Source organism: Callithrix jacchus, chromosome 9, assembly GCF_049354715.1.
Source record: "Callithrix jacchus isolate 240 chromosome 9, calJac240_pri, whole genome shotgun sequence".
NCBI lineage: Eukaryota > Metazoa > Chordata > Mammalia > Primates > Cebidae > Callithrix > Callithrix jacchus.
The window spans coordinates 124366818-124382740 of NC_133510.1; the positions used below are offsets into that span (position 1 = coordinate 124366818).

General features: G+C 46.8%; 1 protein-coding gene across 2 annotated transcripts in view; it reads left to right on the forward strand.

The window, feature by feature from the left end:
* Nucleotides 1-15923, forward strand: part of P2RX7 (purinergic receptor P2X 7) — a 54257-nt gene that overhangs the window by 26189 nt on the left and 12145 nt on the right. For both annotated transcript variants that reach the window (XM_017976434.4, XM_002753098.5), the window contains exons 5-11: nt 18-114; nt 2774-2854; nt 3779-3908; nt 4806-4942; nt 13717-13807; nt 15598-15663; nt 15747-15896. In XM_017976434.4, the coding sequence (XP_017831923.3) occupies nt 18-114; nt 2774-2854; nt 3779-3908; nt 4806-4942; nt 13717-13807; nt 15598-15663; nt 15747-15896 (752 nt within the window). The remainder of the gene's footprint in view (nt 1-17; nt 115-2773; nt 2855-3778; nt 3909-4805; nt 4943-13716; nt 13808-15597; nt 15664-15746; nt 15897-15923) is intronic.

Sequence of the window (15923 nt, forward strand, 5' to 3'; positions counted from 1 at the left end):
TGCTTTGACCTCCACAGGAATTCAGACCGGAAGGTGTGTAGTGTATAAAGGGAACCAGAAGACCTGTGAAGTCTCTGCCTGGTGCCCCATTGAGGCCGTGGAAGACGCCCCCCGGTGAGTCGCGTGGGGAGACAGACCGTGGCCCTCGGCAGCGGCCAGATGAGGCCTTGCTGAGGCTGCCTGGGCTTTCCCCTCTCAGCATAGCCCTGCCAAGTCCTGGGTCCTACTGGCTTGAGGACCCCGTGCTCTGGATACACTGCTTGGTACAAACCAGAGTCTCTGGGAGGGCTATGGTGGTTGGTAAACTACTGTAATGATTCTGTACCAGCTGGTAAATAGCTACTACCCTGAGCATCCTTGGGTGTCCCTGGCCCCCTTCCCTCCCCCAGCTCTTCCAGGGCACCTCCAGACCTCTCCTCTAGTGCCACAGCAGGGTCCCTTCCAACTTGTCAGTGTCTATACTGAGTGACTAAGAATAGGAAGGAAGGAGGGAGATGAAAGGGAAGGATGAAGCAAGGGAAGAGAAGGGGAAGGGGAGGGAAAAGGAGAAGCGGTGAGGGCAAAGGAGAGGAGGGAGAGGGAAAGGGCGTTTTCTCAAATTAAATGCTCACAGTGACATACAGATTTGGTGGTCCCCTGTATTGATTTTTATTGTCAACACACAAAGTCAGGATGTTAAATCTCAGCAGCCACAAGCGCTGATGCATTTCAGCAGGGAATAGTTAGACCTGGATTCAATTCGTAGCTCTAACACATTTTTGCTGTGTGTCCTTGGGCAAGTGGCTGAACCTCTCTGAGTTTCAGTATCCTCGTCTGTAAAATCAGAATAATAATTTCGCCAACCTCATAGGGCTGTTGTAAGGATTAAATGAGATGATACTTGTCCAGTTATTGTAAAGTAAGCCTCATGTCTGTCTTATACACACACACAATCTGCCCCTAGGAGTGTGGTGGTCCAGCATTGTCCAACTTTATGCAGTGATAGAAATGTTTTGTATATGTGGCGTCCAATAGGGTAGCTACTAGGTACATGTGGATGGCTACTGAGTACATGAAATGTGACTACTACATTTTTTAAATATAGATAGATAGATAGGTCTTGCTCTGTTGCCAGGCTGGTTTTGAGCTCCTGGACTCAAGCAATCCTCCCTCCTTGGCCTCCCTAAATTTTGGGATTACAGGTGTGAGCCGCTGCTCCCAGCCTGAATTTTTAATTAAATTTAAATCTAAATAGCCACACATGCCTAATGGCTACCATACTGAACAGCGCAGCTCTAGACCAGTATGATTCAGGATCATTCCCTCAGCATCCCTGGGCAAAGAGAAAACGGCCCCACGCTGGCTTGTAGAAGGCTCAGGTGAAGTTTTCCCAGTGTCAGGGTGGGATGCACTCAGAAGCGTCACCCCCAACGGTCCTCAATCGCTGATAGCTCCACTCAGGCTCATTTCTAGGGCAGGGAAGTTTGTTTGACATAGAAGGAATCACCCAGCTCTGGGAGATAGAGCAGCCTACATTCAAGTAGTCCTTGGTTCAAGACAAGGGGCCCTTGGCTGGCTGTGGTTTCAGTTCCAGCTCTGCCATCAACTCATTCCTCAGATAAACTGTGCATCTCCAGTGTGCCTGCCTCTGGGCTAGATTTTGACATGGCCTTGGGCAAGCAACTCCCTGCACTTCAGTTTCTCATATATCATGTGAATTAGCTAAGATAGTTCATTAAATCATTCATTCAATACATCCATCACCATGTAGTAGGTGTTTGATATTTATTTCATATGTAACTATGCACAAGAGGCTGCTAAATTTTAGGTAAAATACAAGTCCCAGATATGGAGTGAGTCCCAACCACTGTACATACCTGAATGTATAATTATATCAGTGTGAGAGGTGTCACAGTAAATGCCATCGGGTCTTGCATTAGTCTGTTCTCACTATAAAGAACTACTTAGCCGGGTGCGGTGGCTCACACCTGTAATCCCAGCACTTTGGGAGGCTGAGGCAGGTGAATCATGTGAGGTCAGGAGTTCAAGACCAGCCTGGTCAACATGGTGAAACCCCGTTTCTACTAAAAAATACAAAAATTAGCCAGGTGTGGTGGCGCATGCCCATAATCCCAGCTACTCAGGAGGCTGAGGCAGGAGGATCACTTGAACCCAGGAGGTGAAGGCTTCAGTGAGCCAAGATGGCACCACTGCACTCCAGCCTGAGTGACAGAGTGAGACTCCATCTCAAAAGAAAAAGAACTACCTGAGACTGAATACTTTATGAAGAAAAGAGGTTTTAATTGACTCAGAGTTCCACAGGCTTAACAGGAAGCATGGCTGGGAAGCCTCAGGAAACTTACCATCATGGCAGAAGGCGAAAAGGCAGCAGGTACATCGTACTATGATGAAGCAGGAGCAGGGTTGTGGGGGATGTGCCACACACTTAAATGATCAGATCTTGTGAGAACTCACTCACTATCACAAAAACAGCAGGGGAGAAGTCTGCTCCCATGATTCAATCGCCTCCATGGGAATTACAATTTGAGATGAGATTTGGGTGGGGACGTAGAGCCAAACCATATCAGATCTCAAGAAGGGAGAAATTCTTCTTGGAGAAGCTGGAGATGCTTTGTGGAGTCTCAGCATGCTTTGCCCACTGTTTGGTGTATCCATTTCTCTTCACTCGTCCCAAAGACCAAACCAAGAAACCAGAAGCCTCTGGTCCCACCGACCCACAGACTCCCTCGGTCCCTGCAGTCACTAATGGCCATTTTGCATGTCTCTCTCCCAGCCCTGCACTCTTGAACAGTGCCGAAAACTTCACTGTGCTCATCAAGAATAATATCGACTTCCCCGGCCACAACTATACCACGTAAGTGCCCAGGCTGCCTGGCTGTGTGAGTTATCCACTGCTGCGTAGTGAATTCTCCCAAACCTCAGATGCCTGAAACAGCAAACGCCTATTGTCTCCCATGGTGTCTGTGGGTCAGGAATCTGGGAGTGACTTTGCTGTGTGGTTCTGAATCAAAGTCTGTCAGGTTGTAGCCAAGCTGTCAAGCAGGGCTGCAGTCAGTTCTGGGCTTGACTGGGGCTGGAGAACACTTTTCCAAGCTCTCCACAGTTGGTGGGAGGGCTCAGTTCCTCACCAAGTGAACCTCACCCTAGGGCCACTTGAGTGACCTTGGGATATGGTGGCTGGCTGCCCCCAGAGCAAGGGACCCAAGAGACTGAGTAAGCAACCAAGAGTATAACGAGGATGGAAGCCAGAGTCTTTGGGAGCGACACTCCCGCGTTTCCGCCATAGGCTATTGGTCACACAGGCCGACTCTGGTCTAATGTGGGAGGTGGGGATCACTTGGGGCTTTTCATGGAACCTTTCTAATATACTGGCTCACTTCTGGGAAAGAGACAGATCTGTTTTCTTTTCTTTTCTTTTCTTTTTTTTTTTTTTTTTGAGACAGTCTTGCTCTTGTTGCCCAGGCTGGAGTGCAATGGCGCAATCTTGGCTCACCGCAACCTCCGCCTCCCGGGTTCAAGCGCTGCTCCTTCCTCAGCCTCCTGAGTAGCTCAGACTACAGGCATGCGCCACCACAGGCAGCTAATTTTGTATTTTTAGTAGAGACGGGCTTTCTCCCTGTTGGTCATTCTGGACTCGGCCTCCTGACCTCAGGTGATCTGCCCGCCTCGGCCTCCCAAAGTGCTGAGATTACAGGTATGAACCACCGCACCTGGCCAAGAGACAGACCTGTTTTCAAAAGAGGTGTTTATTTGTGTGTTTGGTTTTAATTATGCACAGGAGAAACATCTTGCCAGGTTTAAACATCACTTGTACCTTCCACAAGACTCAGAATCCACAGTGTCCCATTTTCCGACTAGGAGACGTCTTCCGAGAAACGGGAGATAATTTTTCAGAAGTGGCTATTCAGGTTGGTGGCGCTTTGTGTACCTGGATGTGGGGTGGGGGTGTGTGGAGATGGAGAATGTCAAATAGCCAAGAGGCCGGGCCACTGGGTCTTCATAATGCTGCTCACATTTACTTAGCATTTAGTAAATCCACGCACTGTGCCAAGGGCTATGCTACCTATGCTACCTCATTGAATCCCAAACCAATCTTAGGAGTGAGACCTACTTGGTGTATTCCTTTCCTGTGGCTGCTGTAACAAGTTACCAAAGTTTAGTGGCTTAAAACAACACATATTTTCTTTTCTTTTTCTTTTTCTTTTTTTTTTTTTTGAGACAGAGTCTGGCTCTGTCAGGCTGGAGTGCAGTGGCGCAATCTCAGCTCACTGCAACCTCCACCTCCCAGGTTCAAGTGATTCTCCTGCCTCAGCCTCCTGAGTAGCTGGGATTACAGGAATGTGCCACCATACCCAGCTAATTTTTTTGTATTTTTAGTAGAGACGGGGTTTCATCATGTTGGCCAGGCTGGTCTCGAACATCAGACCTCATGATCTGCCTGCCTCAGCCTCCCAAAGTGCTAGGATTATAGGCATGAGTCACCGTGCCCGGCCTGGACTTGATCTTTAATGGGAGTGTTGGGGGCTTTAAAGCTGTCTGAGTGCAGGAATGGTCTGTTGAAAGTAGTATTTCAGGACAATGAATTTAACAGCGGTGTGTCCCTGATGGGAGCGGGGAGAGTGAGGAGACGCGTTTGTGGCTGCCACAGTCACGCTTATGCGAGTTAGATGGGGCAGTACATACGGTTCTTTAATCAGCCTTTTTCCTCTAAACCTTGAGCGATCAGGGCTGTGCAGGGAGACGTCTGGCGGTTGCATAACTCACTCCCAGCTGCCGTAGAGACTGTCTCTTGTTGACTCCTTCAGGGCGGAATAATGGGCATTGAGATCTACTGGGACTGCAACCTAGACCGCTGGTTCCATCACTGCCGTCCCAAATACAGCTTCCGTCGCCTTGACGACAAGACCACCAACGTGTCCTTGTACCCTGGCTACAACTTCAGGTAACTCCAGGGCCCCAAGTCAGACTCACCCAGTGGCTGAATTGCAACCCCAGCAGTTGGTGAGACTAATTTTGGTTCCCAAAGCAACAAGATGAATAAAAAAAGACTTTCTCTAAGAACCAGACCGGGTTCAGTGGTTCATGCCTCTTGGCCCAGCACTTTGGGAGGCCAAGGTGGGCTGATAAATTGAGGTCAGGGGTTCGAGGCCAGCCTGAGCAACATGGTGAAACCCTGTCTCTACCAAAACTACAAAATTAGCCGGGCTTGGTGGCACGCACCTGTAATCCCAGCTACTTGGGAAACCGAGGCAGGAGAATTGTTTGATCCTGAGAGGTGGAGGTTGCAGTGAGCCAAGATTGCACCTTTGCACTCCAGCCTGGGTGACAGAGCAAGACTCCGTCTCAAAATTAATTAATCAATTAAAAAAACTAGGTGGTGACTAAACTTTCAGCATTTTTTTTTAATTCTCAGAGATGCATACTCTTTTTTTTTTTTTTTGAAACAGAGTCTTGCTGTGTCACCACCCAGGCTGGAGTGGAGTGGCGCAATCTCAGCTCACTACAACCTCCACCTCCCAGGTTCAAGCAGTTCTCCTGCCTCAGTCTTCCAAGTAGCTGGGATTACAGAAGGATGCACCCTTTTTATAAAACAAAACTAATGGGTAACAGAAAAGCATAGAGGGGGATAGAAATGACTCATAATTCCCCTACCCTGAAATAATCAATGATAACCGTCAGAGAAATTTTCCTCGCCTATACCAATTATTTCACGAGGCTCCTGGGAGATCATAGCATATGTATACTTTGGTATTCTATGGGGTTTTTCATGCCCCAGTCACTCACCATCCTTTGTAACCACACTAATGACTGTAACATTCCATGTGTGGGTGCACAAATAACACCTGCTAAAATCCAGAAAGCATTTTATTTTCTTTTCTTTTTAAGATGGAGTCACACACTGTCACCCAGGCTAGAGTGCCATGGCACAATCTCAGCTCACTGCAACCTCTGCCTCCTGGGGTCAAGCAATCCTCCAGCCTCCCAAGTAGCTGGGACCACAGGCATGTGCCACCACACCCAGCTAAATTTTGTATATTCAGTAGAGACAGGGTTTCACTATGTTGGTCAGTCTGGTCTCAAACTCTTAACTCAAGTGATCTGCCTGCCTCAGCTTCCCAAAGTGTTGGGATTACAGGCATGAGCCACGGCACCCGGCTCAGGGAGGGTTTTCTATAACAGGCAGTCAGCATCATCATCCCCAAATCTCCCAACAACCCTGGAAGAAAGATTTTATGGTTTCTGGAAGATGATTTGCCCAAGACCCACAGCTGATAGTAGATGCTGCGTAATTCTAACCAACATCACCCTGACCCCATACTCACCCTCCATCCCTTCCTTCCCATCTCATGATTTTCTTACCCATGCCTCCATGATTGAATATTTGAGTTGTTTCCAGTTTTTCTATTACAGGTAACTGCAGTGTGCATCTTTGCACATAAACTTTTCTTTGAATTTCAGGTTACTTCCTTAGGATAAACTTCTATACTTATTGAATCAAAAGTTGTGAACATTTTATCATATGCTTTCAGATTTTTCAAAGCATCTATGGTTGGCCAGGTGCAGTGGTTCATGTCTGTAATCCCAGCACTTTGGCCGAGGCAGGAAAATCACCTGAGGTCAGGAGTTCGAGACCAGTCTGACCAATATGGAGAAACCCTGTCTCTACTAAAAATACAAAATTAGCCTGGTGTGATGGTATGCACCTATAATCCCAGCTACTCAGGAGGCTGAAGCAGGAGAATCGCTTGAACCCAGGAGGCAGAGGTTGTGGTAAGCCAAGATGGCACCATTACACTCCCAACCTGGGCAATAATAGCGAAACTCTGTCTCAAAAATAAATAAATAATAAAAATATCTATGGTTATAATGATTTTTCTTCTGAGACAGACTGTTACTCTGTCGCCCAGGTTGGAGTGGAATGGGTATGATTATAGCTCACTGCAACCTCTGCCTCCAAGGCTCAAGCGATCTTCCCACCTCAGCCTCCTGAATAGCTAGGACTACAGGCGCACGCCACCATGCACAGCTAATTTTCAAAAATTTTTTTGTAGAAAGGGGGTCTCACTATATCACCCAAGCTGGTCTCAAACTCCTGGGGTCAAGCAATCCGCCTGCCTCAGCCTCCTAAACTGTCAGAATTACAGGTGTGAACCACTACGTCTAGCCTGTAATTTTCATTTCTAGGATTTTTATTTGGTTCTTTTTCAAAGTCATCTATTATTGTTCCAATGAGTCCCATTCTACCTTAAGGATCCTACTCCTTCTGTTCATTCTACTGTATCATTCTTTTTTACTTTTTATTTATTTTTATTTTTTTGAGATGGAGTCCCACCTTGTTGCCCAGGCTAGAGTGCAATGGCTCAATCTCGGCTCACTGCAGTCTCCACCTCACAGGTTCAAACGATTCTCCTGCCTCAGCCTCCCAAGGAGCTGGGATTAAAAGCGTCTGCTACCACACCCAGCTAATTTTTGTATTTTTAGTGGAGACTCCTGACCTCATGATCTGCCTGCCGCGGCCTCCCAGAGTGCTGGGATTACAGGAGTGAGCCACTGCACCTGGCCCTATATCATTCTTTTGTTGACAAGAAGGGCTACTGGAACTCTCCTACTGGTGGGGCTGTAAAATGGTACAACCACATTAGAGAATTGCCAAGAAATTTCTTATCAAGTTAAGCATACACCAACCCTATAATCTAGAAATCTCACAGTCCCATTCTTAGGTGTTTGCCCAAGAGAAATGAAGGTATATGTCACACAAAGATTCATACAGAACGTTCACGGGAGCCTTATTCGCAATAGCCAAAAACCAGAAACAACCCAAATGTCCAACAATAGGCGAATGGATAAATTGTGATATATTTATATAATAAAACCCTACTCAGCATAAATTTTAAAAGAAACTACTGATACATGCAACAGCATAGATGAATCGGTCCTACAGACAGTAATTATGCTGAGTGAAAGAAGCCAGACCGAAATACTACAATACTGTATGACATTTATATAACGCTCAAGAAAAGGCAAAGCTCATTTTAGACAGAAGACAGACCAGTGGTTGCTGAGCTGAGGAGGGCATGGGGTAAGCACTGACTACAAAGGAGTACAAGAGAGTTTTCTAAGATAATGGAATGTTCCAGATTTTGATAGGGATATCAATTTTTTTTTTTTTGAGACAGGTCCCATTCTGTCACCCTGGTTGAAATGCAGTGGTACCATCTTGGCTCACTACAGCCTCCACCTCCTGGGCTCAAGCAGTCCTCACATCTCAGCCTCCTGAGTAGCTGGGACTACCAATGCAAGCCATCACGCTCAACTCATTTAAAAACAATTTTTTTTTTGTAGAAACTGGGTCTCAGTATATTACCAAGCATAGTCTCCTGTCTTGACCTTCCGACATGCTGGGATTACAAGCATGAACCACTGTGCCCGGTTGGGATATAGATTATACCAGGTATTTATTTGTCAAATCTCATTGACTGGAACCCTTAGAATTTGTGCATTTTATCATATGTAAATTATTTCTCAATAGAACAAATCCAGCCAAACCATCACACATAATGATAAGTGCCTTGAAGAAAGTCAAGCAAGATAGTCCGAAGGGGGAGACGTGACCAGGGAAAGCCTCTCCGAGCATGGGGCAGAACCCCTGAAGGCATCATACGCTTTCCTGTTTTCCTAGTTAAGAAGAAGAAAAACTGCACAGACAGGAACCCCTATCAAAATCTAGAACGTTCTGGCTGGGTGCAGGGGTTCATGCCTGCAGTCCCAGCATTTTGAGAGGCTGACAGGTGGGAGGACTGTTTGAGCCTGGGAGCATGAGACCAGATGGAAACATAGTGAGATCCTGTCTCTAAAAAAAAAAAAAATAGCAGAGCTGGATATGGTGGTGCATGCCTGTAATCCCAACTGAGGAAGGCTGAAGTAGGAGGAGCACCTGAGCCCTGGAGTTCGAGGTTACACCGAGCTGTGATCATGCCACTACATTGCAGCCTGGGCAACAGAGTGACACACTGTCTCAAAAAAAAAAAAAAAAAAAAAAGATCTAGAACATTCCATCATCCCAGAAAACTCTCTTGTACTCCTTTCTAGTCAATTCCTACCCCTACTCCCCCAGCTCAGCAACCCCTGTCCTGTCTTCCTTCGTCTTACATGAGTTTTGCCTGTTCTTAAACTTCATATAAACAGCAGTATACACAGGAAGTGATTTGGAAAAGCTTATCTGAATCCCTTTAGGATTTATGGTCTAGACTGGTGGTTCTCAAAGTGCAGTCCCCAGCATCAGCATCACGTAGGAGCTTGTTAGAAATGTACATGACCGGCCAGGCACCATGACTCACATCTATAATCCCAGCACTTTGGGAGGCTGAGGCAGGCAGATCACTTGAGATCAGGAGTTTGAGACCAGCCTGACCAACATGCCGAAACCCCATCTCTACTAAAAAAAAAAACAAAAATTAGCCGGGTGTGTTGGTGCCTGCCTGTAATACCAGCTACTTGGGAGGCTGAGGCAGGAGAATTGCTTGAACTTGAGAGGTGGAGGCTGCAGTGAGCTAAAATCACACCACTGCACTCCAGCCTGGGTGACAGGGTGAGACAGTCTCAAAGAAAAAGGCGGGGGGGGGCCTGGCGTGGTGGCTCACACCTGTAATCCCAGCACTTTGGGAGGCCAAGGCAGGCAGATCACGAGGTCAGGAGTTCAAGACCAGTCTGGCCAACATGGTGAAACACCATCTCTACTAAAAATACAAAATTAGCCAGGCGTGGTGGTGCATGCCTGTAATCCCAGTTACTTAGGAGGCTGCGGTAGGAGAATCACTTGAAGGAGAATCACTGCAGCGAGCTATATTTGAGCCACTGTACTCCAGCCTGGAAGACAGAGTCAAAAAAATGAAAACATATCAACAACAACAATAGAAAGACGAATCACTCAATATAGCAGCAGGAGAAAAAGTTCTCTTGGAGTAATCACATGCAAAGAAACTGAATTCCCTCCCGTCAGAAACAGGAACTACAGTGCCTGAGAATATCTAATCGATTTCAGTGTCAGGTCTTGAGAGGGTTTTGGTGTTTTTCTGTTTTTGTTTTGTTTTGTTTTTTGAGATGGAGTTTTGCTCTTGTTGCCCAGGTTAGAGTGCAATGGCACGATCTTGGCTCACTGCAACCTTCGCCTCCCAGGTTCAAGTGATTCTCCTGCCTCAGCCTGCTGAGTAGCTGGGATTACAGTCATGCACCACCACGCCTGGCTAATTTTTGTATTTTTAGTAGAGATGGGGTTTCACTATGTGAGTCAGGCTGGTCTCCAACTCCTGACCTCGTGATCCGCCTGCCTCGGCCTCCCAAAGTGCTGGGATTACAGGCGTGAGCCCCGCATCTGGCTGAGAGGTTTTTTAAAAAGCATTTCAGATGTTCCTATTTTTCAGCAGAGCATCTTCCATCTGCTTTCTTCTCTCCCCACATCTGTATTAATAACTCAGAAAAAATATATATGTATTTATAACCTTATGTAAAAACAACTATCAAAAAGTGGTGGTAAGAAGGGGCAGATTTAAAAGTTTTATGAAGCATTCATTTTAAGCCTCTGTAATTATTCTTGAAAAACAAAATACACCACTTTTCCTGACTACAGCACTGGTGAGGACTGCATATTAGGAGTGACTGTGGTGATTTGTGCCCGGGGCTTAATTTATAAAGTTAGTACTGAGTGATGGCAGACAGAGATCAATGCCACTGAAAGAAGATTTTTTTTTTTTTTTTTAGATTCTTGCTCTGTCACCCAGGCTAGAGTATAGTGGTGGCGTGATCTTGGCTCACTGAAGCCTCCGCCTCCTCGGTTCAAGTGATTCTCCTGCCTCAGCCTACCAAGTAGCTGGAATTACTGGTACCTGCCACCACACCAGCTAATTTTTGTATTTTTAGTAGAGATGAGGTTTTACCATGTTGGCCAGGCTGCTCTCAAACTCCTGACCTCAGGTGATCTGCCCGCCTTGGCCTCCCAAAGTGCTGGGATTACAGGTGTGAGCCACCACACCTGGTCAAAAAGAATTTATTACATACTTTTCCCAAGAGATGGGGCCACACCACGACATGCCAGACCACACCAGGCATTGTCACACTAGACAGGGCCACAGGAGGAAGTACCAGATTTAGTGAGGAGGCAGAATTAAGGGGCAAGAATGGTCTAGAAGCTTTGTTGTGTTTTCCAATGGAAGGGCAAGGGAGGACTGGGGAAACAGCTTAGGGTTAAGGACTTTGAATAATGCCAGTGGGTTCTGGGTTCAGAGGTGGTCTCTAAATGTCTGGCCCTCACCCTACCTGCCCCTAAGGAGAAAAACTGGGGAGTTAGAAAAGGAGGTAGCTATGGGATTGATTGGAGGGATTGTAATATGATTTTCACACCCTCACAAAAGCTGGATTGCAGGAGAGATGTAAACAATTTCAGCCTTGGGAGGCCAAGATGAAAGGATGGCTCGAAGCCAGAAGTTCAAGGCTGCAACAAGCTGTGATCACCCCACTGCACTGCAGCCTGGTTCAAAGAATGAGACCCTGACTCTAAAACATGTTTTAATTAATTTATTTTTTTTTTTTGAGACAGCCTTGCTCTGCAGCCCAGGCTGGAATGGTGTGGTGCGATCTCGGCTCACTGCAACCTCTGTCTCCCTGGTTCAAGCGATTCTTAAGCCTCAGCCTCCTGAGTAGCTAGGATTACAGGCATGTGCCACCATGCATGGCTAATTTGTATATTTTTAGTAGAGACGGGGTTTCACCATGTTGGCCAGGCTAGTCTCGAACTCCTGACCTCAAGTGATCCACCTGTCTTGGCCTCCCAAAGTGCTAAGATTACAGGCGTGAACCACCATGCCCAGCAGAAAAATGCCTGTAGTCCCAACCCAGCTACTTGGGAGGCTGAGGTGGGAGTATCACTCGGGCCCAGGAGGTGGCGGTTGCCGTGAGTTAGGATCATGCCAGTGCTCTTCAATCTGGTGACAGAACAAGACCCCACCTCAAAAAACCAAACCAAAACAAAACAAAAAACACAACTTCAGCCTTTAGTTTGACCCTGTGATTAATTGCCAAATAGACACATACACAAAGAAGCTAAGAAAATACAGTGTGCTGAGGTGCGCCTGTTCCAGCCCAGTCATTGGTATCTAAGATTTACCACCAGCCACTCCCACTTTGTTCTAGATGCAAACTTATTTTTCCCCCTTAAGAAACAGTCAGATTGCTTGAAGTTATTTTTTAAATGCCTCTGCTTGATGTTAATCCTATTCTGGTTTAAAATGTGCATTTTAATCTTAAGTGACAAGCTGATTTTCCGTCACTCTGAGATGATGCAAGGACAGATGGTGGCACAGGGAGGGGATGCTCTTCAGTTCAGGGTGGGAGAGAGCCACCAGGGCTTTCTTTTTTTTTTTTTTTTTTTTTTTGAGACGGAGTTTCATTCCTATTACCCACGCTGGAGTGCAATGGCGCAATCTCGGCTCACAGCAACCTCCATTTCCTGGGTTCAAGCAATTCTCCTATCTCAGCCTCCCAAGTAGCTGGGACTACAGGCTGCGCCATCATGCCCAGCTAAGTTTTGTATTTTTAGTAGAGACGGGGTTTCACCATGTTGACCAGGATGGTCTCAATCTCTTGACCTATTGATCCATCCGCCTCGGCCTCCCAAAGTGCTGGGATTACAGGCGTGAGCCACTGCGCCCGGCCAACCACCAGGGCTTTCAATCGTGTTCCTTCCCCTGCCACTTGTGGCAGAGCCAGGGACAGACCATGAGGACTAGATGGGCCACTGTGTGGGCTTTTCCTTCCATAAAATACCAGCATTTTTGGCCAGATGCGGTGGCTTATGCCCATAATCCCAGAAATTTGGGAGGCCAAGTCAGGCGAATCACTTGAGCTTAGGAGTTTGAGACCAGCCTGGGCAACATGGCAAAACCCCATCTCTACAAAAACTTCAAAAAATTCCAACCTGGCCAACATGGTGAAACCCCGTCTCTACTAAAAATACAAAAATTAGGCCGGGCACAGTGGCTCACGCCCATAATCCCAGCACTTTGAGAGGCCAAGGCGGGTGGATCATGAGATCAAGAGATCGAGACCATCCTGGTTAACATGGTGAAACCCCATCTCTACTAAAAATACAAAAATTAGTTGGGCATGGTGGTGCGCGCCTGTAGTCCCAGCTACTCGGGAGGCTGAGGCAGGAGAATTGCTTGAACTCAGAAGGCAGAGGTTGCGGTGAGCTGAGATCATGCCATTGTACTCCAGCCTGGGTAACAAGAGCGAAACTCCATCTCAAAAAAAATAAAAATAAAATTTAAAAATTAGCCAGGTATGATGGCACGTGACTCTAATCCCAGCTACTCAGGAGGTGAGGTAGGAAAATAGCTTGAACCCAGGAGGTAGAGGTTGCAGTGAGCCGGGATTGTGCCACTGCACTCACTCCAGCCTGGTGACAGAGCAAGACTCCATCTCAAAAAAATACAAAAGAATTAGCCAAGAATGGTGGTGCCTGCCTGTAGTCCCAGCTACCTGGGAGGCTGAGGTGGGAGAATCATCTGAGCCCAGGAACTCAAGGCTGCAGTGAGCAGTGATCCCGCTACTGCACTCCAGCCTAGGTGACAGAATGAGACACTGTCTCAAAAAAAAAAAAAGAAAAGAAACCCAGGACTTTCAAAGAGATCTTTGTAAAAATAGATCTTTTTCTTCCCTCAGATATGCCAAATACTACAAGGAAAACAATGTTGAGAAACGGACCCTGATAAAAGTCTTCGGGATCCGTTTTGACATCCTGGTTTTTGGCACCGTAAGTCTCCCTTCCCAGCTCCAGGCACCTGCATCCTGGACTGTGTCCTAATGAGTGCTGTGGGGCCTCCGTGGAGGGAAGGTTTTTGGTCACAGCCATTAGCTAGCACTGGGCGTTTCACAGGTGGGGTAAAAGGGGAGGGAGATGTCCTTGGGGTGCTGTCATCTGACCAGTACAGGAGTGGCCTGGAAGGCAATTCCCAGATTTGGCTTTAAAAATACTCTGATATGTAAAAAGAGAAAGAAATCTCTCTGTAAAATAGTTTGTAAGTAACAGAATCCAACTCAAATTGGCTTAAAGGAAAAAAAATTTTTTTTGAGTTGGCTTTTTCTGGTTCACATAACTGAAAAAATCCAGGGGTTATTTCATTTATTTGTTTATTTATTTTGAGATGGAGTCTCGCTCTGTTGCCAGGCTGGAGTGCAGTGGCTTGATCTCAGCTCACTGCAACATCCACCTCCTGGGTTCAAGCAATTATCTTGCCTCAGCCTCCTGAGTAGCAGGGACTACAGGTGCCCGCCACCCCACCCAGCTTATTTTTGTATTTTTAGTAGAGACAGTTTCACCATGTTGGCCAGGATGGTCTTAATCTCTTGACCTCATGATCCACCTGCCTCAGCCTCCCAAGTAGCTGGGATTACAGGTGCCTGCCACCCACACTAGCTTATTTTTGTATTTTTAGTAGAGATGGGGTTTCAGCATCTTGGCCATCCTGACCTTGAACTCCTAACCTTGTGATCCACCCACTTCAGCCTCCCAAAGTGCTGAAATTACAGGCGTGAGCCACCATGCCCACCCCCCACCCTAGGGATTATTTTTAAGCTTCAAGCATGGCTGGATCCAGGGATTCAAACAACATTCTCATCAAGAACTTACTGCCCTCTGCGTCTTATATACGTAGGTACTTCTCAGTCTTGGCATCATCCCCAGACTGGTCATCTGTCTACAAAGGTATCAGGCAGCACCTTCAATCTGACTGGTTTAGCAACCTCAGTGAAAAGAAAACAACTGTTTGCCAGAAGGTTCAGCAAAGGTCTCAGATAAATGTCATTGGCTCTGATTGGCCCACTATGAATGGCATACTCACTGCTGAACTAATCACTGTGACCACAGTCCTGCCATAGTCCCAGTGGTTGGTCTCGAACCAGCCCCCTAACCCAGCCCCTTCAAAACACACACACACACACACACACACACACACACACTCTACATGGACTGAAAAGAAAATTGGGTGTTGCCTTCTGAAGACGCAAGGAAGGGATGCCAGGTATGCAAAAATCAACAGATCCCACGACTCCCTATCCGAGAGTATGTTTTTTATGTAAGACGGTGATAAGCAGGATGAGAAGCAATGAGACAGAGCTGAGAACGCAAAGACCACTGGTAATAAAAACCCTGAGGCCACCCGAGAGACAAGTCCATGCAGACATTCCTTCCCTCTGCTTCTGAAATAATCTCAAACCTCTTGGAGGAGAAGCTTATCTAAAACCCTCGCCCTGTATGAAAAAACGACAGCCCTTCAGTGGTTCTCCCCTTAATGTGTGGGCCCCCGTGCTTGTTCATGTAAAACCTTTGTGAGTACAGGCACGCCCTGCGCAGATGAAGCAGGATGCCTGAGAGTCACCGTTTCCATCTGCATAAATAAGTCTCTGCCTTGGCGAGCACTTGAACACATCCATCCGAGTCCCAGCATGAGGCTCCACTCCCTGATAGAACCGACAAGTGCACGTTAAAGCAAAAGAGCATTGCTCTGAATTTCGCCTGAGTAAACTCTCCCACTCTGTTTTTAGGGAGGAAAATTTGACATTATCCAGCTGGTTGTGTACATCGGCTCAACCCTCTCCTATTTCGGTCTGGTAAGAGATTCTCTTTTTCGAGCTTTAGGAAAATGCTTTGGAGAAGGAAGTGACTAACGTGGGCCTGTCTGGGTTTTCCCCAGGCCACTGTGTTCATTGACTTTCTCATCAACACTTACTCCAGTAACTGCTGTCGCTCCCATATCTATCCCTGGTGCAAGTGCTGTCGGCCCTGCGTGGTTAATGAATACTACTACAGGAAGAAGTGCGAGTCCATCGTGGAGCCAAAGCCGGTGAGGCCACTGTGTTCATAGGACACC